At 33.9% G+C, this 7,320-nt stretch overlaps 1 protein-coding gene across 1 annotated transcript; it reads left to right on the forward strand.

Annotated features, from left to right (window-relative positions):
• The first annotated feature begins 3,518 nt into the window (after positions 1–3,518).
• On the forward strand, positions 3,519–6,688 carry LOC131939934 (uncharacterized). Its single transcript, XM_059298465.1, has 5 exons — positions 3,519–3,801; positions 5,405–5,568; positions 5,821–6,010; positions 6,377–6,400; positions 6,573–6,688. The coding sequence occupies exons 1-5, from the start codon at positions 3,732–3,734 to the stop codon at positions 6,686–6,688; spliced, it is 564 nt and encodes a 187-aa protein (XP_059154448.1). The 5' UTR covers positions 3,519–3,731.
• The last annotated feature ends 632 nt before the right edge of the window (positions 6,689–7,320 follow it).

The following is a 7,320-nucleotide window of genomic DNA, read 5'->3' on the forward strand; positions in this document are numbered from 1 at the left end:
CACTTTTCTTTTTTTAAAAATCAGTTAATGTTAAAAAAAAACAATTCTTGTCAGAAGAACTGGTTATTTAACGCCGTGTGCTCCTCTTATTGAGAAAGATGGCGAAGAGGGTTAACAATATACCAGTAGCAAGCAATCAAAGGTTTAACAATGTCCAATGAAAACTTAAGTCTAAGTTTGGAAGGGGGATTCCTAGGATTGTGTCAACTTGTCATGCGCAATGAACAACGTTGTCTCCATTTTTAGCCTGCGGGCTTTTTCAGATTTGCTTTGTCCAACAAAGACCAAACAACAAACAAGACAGTAGTTATCGAGGTTGTCCAGCCTCATTGCTTGGGTTCGAACTCGGGACTTTTCGGCACTGTAGCTATGAGTAATCGACTCGACCACGCCGACCTCCTCTTGTATTATATAAATAGCTTCTAGCTTTCATTCTGTCATCATTGACTAGATATCTGTCAACATCTTTCACTCAATTTGTATTATTGCTACCAGGTTTTTCTTCACATTTATCTTTATTATCTTTTGGTATCCTTTTTTTTTTTCTTTCTAAATTATTTCTGATTTACGTTAGTAGTTTTCTCACTTTGTGTTTGTATGCCTGGTTTATCAACCAACTTGATGCAAATATTATGGCATTGCCTTGGCCTCTCATTTAGTGGCGTAGCGAGGTCGGGTGTCACCCGCTGCGGCATTTAATGGTGTCACCCCCCCCCCCCCACCTCAAGGCGTAGCGACACTTCCCGTGGACAAACTTTCAATTTTCGATTTGCACCCCCCTTCAAATTTTTCTCTATATATTTTGCTATTTTTTGCCTTGGTGTCACCCCCCTAAATGGTGTCACCCGGTACGGTCCGCACCCCAGCCGCCCCCTCCCCCCTCGCTACGCCTCTGCTCTCATTGTATTTCTTGCTTAGATACCCCCTGTCATCTCGATCTCTGTTCACCTTATTGTTGTTCTTATCAGAACAAGATTCATTCCTTCTTAAATTCTTGTTATTGCTGTTTAACCATTATATGTAGTTCTTTGTACATTATTGTTCCTTTTTTGATCTGCGAATCTATACCAGCATTGGTTTTGGTAGTGACTTTTTTTTCCACAGTAAAAATATCTGTTATATTTGGGTCTCTTATATTTATGGTCACTGTATACACAACTTGACACATTACTTCTTTTTTTTTTTGCAGGATGCGATTTGGCACCCTGGTCTTTCCCGTGAGCGCTATGGTGAATACGTTCGGTCTAAAAAGTGTGATAGACAATGGATAGGATGGAGCGTTACAAACGCTTACTAAATTGAATCAGGCGTGTCCTCTGGCGCCCTGGTAGGGTGCGATTAGGCTGCAAATAAAAATGTCTGTTTCGGCCCCCAAAGGCTCACATGGGCCTCTGAGGGCCATGTAATACGTTTTATTTTAATAATTAGAAAAATTAACCAAGGTTAGATTATTAACTGGGATGTTTATTTTTGTCTATAAAAAATCCAAACAGTTTTGTCACTTTTCGAATGATGCAATTAGCATCTAGTTTTAGATAATCCAAACAGAAATTGAGATCGAGCATCTAAGAATAGACCACTAGTAACGCTAACATATTGCATCAGTCACACTGATGTTTTAAACGCGTCAAATAATTTTTTTACGTGTTAAATAACAAATCCTGTTCATTTGTTTCACTTTAGTGAATGTCGCAATCTGCATCATTGTAAACAGGATGCTATTTTAAGGAGCCAGGGGTCGCACGCCGCGCCTATCCGGTAGTGTAATGGGTGGGGGGGGGGGGGGCTCCTGAGAGCGGGCCTCTACGTCTCTAACACATGGGCGGTCACCGAAGTGTGTTCTACCATATTATTTCGGTGTACACTCAAGGTTTTCATGCGGTAGTGTAGGTAAACCCGTGTCCTGATCTTGATTATCCAAGCGCAGGCATTGTTTACATTTAAATAACTGATTTTTAGAAAAGAAGGTGACGCGTCTAAGAACATATGATTGGTATGGAGTTGGTGAAATCCTTCTAATATATTTCGTCAAACTTTCTTCTATCCCCGCGGCAACGCACATGTGGCGGGTACGCTAGTATCTAATCAGAAGTGCCTAGAATAGCTGTCGGAACCGTGCTCGGCAGAAATCAGTTTTTTAAACGATCCAAACATGTTGCCTGAAACTTTGCGGGACACTGGGCAGGTAAAGTAGAGTTTAGCAGGTGTAGAGTTCAACAGTGACGTCAGCATATGAAGGGATAGTGTGGTCAGACCCATTCACAGCCGAAATAGACAAAAACGTCTGATGTGTGACGTCTTTTTGAATGTGAGGTCTGGTTTTTTGTGAAAATAAGTGACAGACGTGATGTCAATTATGGATGACCCACAAGTCCCACAGTTATCCAAGGATAACGGGTAGCAGTTATCCAAGGATAACGGGTAGTGTAGTATATATATATATATATATATATATATATATATATATATATATATATATATATATATATATATATATATATATATATATATATATATATTTATATATATATATATATATATATATATATATATATATATATATATATATATATATATATATATTTATATATATATATATATATATATATATATATATATATATATATATATATATATATATATATATATATATATATATATATATATATATTTGACCCACTGCCCTCTGACGTAAACAGTGCGTGCATTGCTGTACTGAATGGATTTACTGTAATTAGATACTTCTGTTTCGTATATTCAACTCCCAAAACCTGGGTAAAACACCGTAAAAGAGTCCCTGCTATACATCACGGTAACCAAAGAAGCCTAGCTGCTGGAAAGCAGAGAGCACGACTACTGACTCATAAGTCTAGCTGACTACTGACTCATAGGTCAAGCTGACTACTAACTCATAAGTCTAGCTGACTACTAACTCATAAGTCAAGCTGACTACAAACTCTCTGACTACTGACTCATACGTCTAGCTGACTACTAACTCATAAGTCTAGCTGACTACTAACTCATAAGTCTAGCTGACTACTAACTCATAGGTCAAGCTGACTACTAACTCATAAGTCAAGCTGACTACAAACTCATAAGTCTAGCTGACTACTGACTCATAAGTCTAACTGACTACTAACTCATAAGTCTAGCTGACTACTAACTCATAAGTCTAGCTGACTACTAACTCATAAGTCTAGCTGACTACTAACTCATAGGTCAAGCTGACTACTGACTCATAAGTCTAGCTGACTACTGACTCATAAGTCCAGCTGACTACTGACTCATAGGTCAAGCTGACTACTAACTCATAAGTCAAGCTGACTACAAACTCATAAGTCTAGCTGACTACTGACTCATAAGTCTAGCTGACTACTGACTCATAGGTCAAGCTGACTACTAACTCATAAGTCAAGCTAGGATCCCGATCCAAAGTCCACATGACGAGCTTGATGTGTAGCTGGCCCAAGTGGGGAAAATTAATTGCGGCTGGTCATTGCACTTAAAAGTGTGTAATCAGCCCACGGGAGTGAACATTTTATAGGGAAGCTTTTTATACTTATTGTAAAGTAATAGAAAGCGTAGCAAGAATTAATACTAAATTTAAAAACCAGGAATGAGGAAACGGCTTATAGTGCGAAGTTTAACATGTTGAACAGTGATATATTCAAATTAGAGTGAGCTTTAAAATATATTAAACAAACTTGTTCTAATACCAAGTTATATTAAATATGTCTGAAAAAGTAAAAAAAATGAACATCTTTGTTTATTTCTCAATTTGCATTATATTAATTATAGTGGGTAAGTTCATCCATTTTATTTTTGAAAATGTATGTAAAATATAAATGTATTGTTTTTAAACTAATAATACAATTTGATTAGACCGTTATTTTTACTTTCACGTATACGAAGTATAGAGAAATTATTGTAATATTGCAAAAAAAATCCAGATTTTTGGAAATCTCTACGTTTTACACCTCCCTGAGTCGGAAAAACAAAGTTTTGCAATCTTGTTCATATGTCTGTGTTTGTGTATGTGTGTGTGTGTGTGTGTGTGTGTGTGTGTGTGTGTGAGTTTGTGTGACTGAACACGATAACTTGAGTAATATTTCAGATAGATAAATGAAATTTCACATATAAGTAAAAGATATTTTCTGCCTTCTGTCAAATTTTGTTTAAAAATCCTTTGAGCAGAAGTAGTAATTTAAGTAATTTTCCGATTTCTCAAAAAACGAATGTGAATCTTTAAAGTTTAAGTAATTAAAAATGGATTAAAAATCATTACTATATCCCGAGGTGCAGACTCCTCTTAGTTACCTCCCCTCAGTTTAAAATCGTTTCAAACTAAATTATCTGCCCCTAATAGCCGCCACTAAACCCGGCACTACGATTGTAGGGGACGGCGTGGTCGAGTCGGTAAAGCTCATGGTTGCTCAACCGAAGAGTCTCGAGTTCGATCCCTCGAGCAGATGAGGCTCGTTAGCTGCGGACAGCCACTCTTCTAGGAGAGACAACTCCAAAATCAAATAACTGCTGCCTTGTAGTTTGTTCTTGGTTAGACAAAGGCTATGGAAGCAAATCCAAAAAGAAAAGCAGGATGAAATCGGAGTCAATGGCCTCAATGGCGCATAACCAGTTGACACGTATCCACTAATTGTGATGGAGGCGTGGTCAAGTCGGCTAAATCTCATGGTTGATCAATTCGAAAAAGTCTTGAGATCCCTTCCAACACTAACTATTAAAAACGAAGAAGAAGCGTGAACCACAGCTCACCACACCATGTAAGGGTGGGGGTGGTAGGGATGTACTTAGAGAGGAAGAGAGGGGGCTGCTAGGCGCGCTTACAGCTTGGTGTTTTCTAGGGTATCCAAGATGAGAAATATATATATATAGATTCGTGAAAGTTTAGAAAAGATCACTCCTGGTTTATTTTCTTTGTTCTTAATTGGTAAGTAAAGGGCCATTTACAACAATTAAGAGAGTATGACTTCTCAGAATACTCGTGAATACTCAGAATATTCGTGACCTTTGTACGCTTTTCCACAACGCCATCGCATGATTAACTGTTTGCATTCCTATTACAACAAGACGGCCTATACTAATAATATTAATGTAAACTTACACGCATCTACGTTTTCCTTAACAAATCCATACGCAAAAACACGACTACATATTTATACATGAATACTGTTAAGATAAATAATTAATGTCTACTTATATATATATATATATATATATATATATATATATATATATATATATATATATATATATTATATATATATATATATATATATATATATATATATATATATATATATATATATATATATATATATATATATATATATATATATATATATATATATATATTTCATTGATTACTTTTCATTTATGTCCGTAGCAAAAACAAAAGCTAAAGTGATAATTTTAAAACAACAACCATGCTCCATTGTCGATAACAATGCTATTGTTACCATATTATTCAGTACAAATTTAGAAAAAACAACAGCACTGCACTTTTCAAAATTTGATAATGCTACTGATAGAATTGCTAAAATGTCCGAGGTATGTAAATGTAATTGATCCTTTTTCTATGATCTTCATTTTATGTGCAATCACCTTATTAGAATATTAATTTTATTTTTAAGACTACGTAAGACAGGTATATATGTACATATAACAAAATCGACAAGTAAATCATATACATGTACATGTACATGCGTATGTTCATACACGTACACGTACACGTACGCGTACACGTACACGTACACGTACACGTACACGTACACATGCGTGTTTATCTATCGTTTTAAATAGGTTTGTCAAATACGAATCCACGAAGGAAAATGCCGTTTCCAGTACAATATAAATTGTAACTGTACACAAAACCCAAAACACGGTCTTCAAATTACTTTGCAAGTAGACTCGATAACAAATTCTTCATATTTGATGACAGCAATTGAAGCCGAAGAAACATATTTGTATGAAGAAGAAACCAAGTTATGTGGTAAGTAATATTTACAATCTACACTTTTAAAATAATATTATAATAAATAAAATAAAAAATTGGTAATGGTTAGTACATATTATTCTTATGATGCACTCAAAATGCAAGTCTAAATATATCAAACAACAATAATCAGAATTTGCTCAATTGTTGTATATAAATTCGGTAAAAAAAACAAAATAACCAAATACATATATATATATATATATATATATATATATATATATATATATATATATATATATATATATATATACATATATATATATATATATATATATATATATATATATATATATATATATATATATATATATATATATATATATATTTATATACATCGACATTTGCATTTTATTATTTTAGATGATCAAGTTGTATTCAGTTTGCGTAAGTAAAGTTTCCTCTAACATTCTGATGAACAGAAATTTCAATGTACTAATTATGAGCAAACACGATAAAACTAAGTAATGTATTAACAAATGGCAGCACGTATCTTAAAATACAAAAAAGACATCATTGTATAATACGTTAGTGTAAGTAAGTGCGTTCTCATTAACAGAGTCTGATATATCCAAGAGAATTGAGTACGCTATAATAGTTGCTGGAGTGATGTTTACAGTAATCGGCTTTGCAACGTGTTATGCTTTATTCAGAGGTAAATATATTGATTATTAACTTAGCCAATTACCCAAGTAATTTATCATCTTCAATACTTAAATTCATAGATTCTAAGCAATATTAAATTAATTTCTATCGAAATACAAAAACGTTTTTTTTTTAACGTTTAAATCGAATATATGTAATGCATTTAATTATCATTACTGATCAAAGTACTATTATTCCACTTTGTACACTTGGCTAATGTTCTCTTAGAATTTAGCTGAAACCTGGGAATTTTTTTCTTTTGGCAGGTTTTAACCCTTTATTTACGGAATTAATTTCTGAATGAATTTTTTTCTTAAACTATGGGTTATCATATTGCTTTTGGTACATTTAACACATATGTCGAAGGAAATTTCGTTTCATAAATTTGTAATGGCCCAAACATTTATTGGTACTTATAAGTACCATCAGGACTGTAGGACATGTTTTCCAAAAATTAAAAAAAAATTAAAAACAGGAGCAAACGATACAATGTAGTAACTAACAACATGGCAATAATTATAAAAATCATTTTTGTAATTTTCACACATAAATTCAGAACACAAGTGTATTTTGAGTACGATTTTTACTGGATTTTCTATCGGAACACATCTTAGACCTAAAACACAGCAAAAGTTGCCGACATGTCATGCTCACTCATTCTT

This window comes from Physella acuta, unplaced genomic scaffold (genome assembly GCF_028476545.2).
Source record: "Physella acuta isolate Inbredline_101_S28 unplaced genomic scaffold, ASM2847654v3 ptg000303l, whole genome shotgun sequence".
Lineage (NCBI taxonomy): Eukaryota > Metazoa > Mollusca > Gastropoda > Physidae > Physella > Physella acuta.

What these genes read in the sequence shown, in the direction of transcription:
- LOC131939934 (XM_059298465.1), top strand. Translation starts at nt 3,732, where the DNA reads ATGTCTGAAAAAGTAAAAAAAATGAACATCTTTGTTTATTTCTCAATT. An exon ending in CATTATATTAATTATAGTGG is followed by an intron (nt 3,802 to 5,404) that starts GTAAGTTCATCC and finishes TTATGTCCGTAG; the next exon opens with CAAAAACAAAAGCTAAAGTG. An exon ending in GAATTGCTAAAATGTCCGAG is followed by an intron (nt 5,569 to 5,820) that starts GTATGTAAATGT and finishes CGTTTTAAATAG; the next exon opens with GTTTGTCAAATACGAATCCA.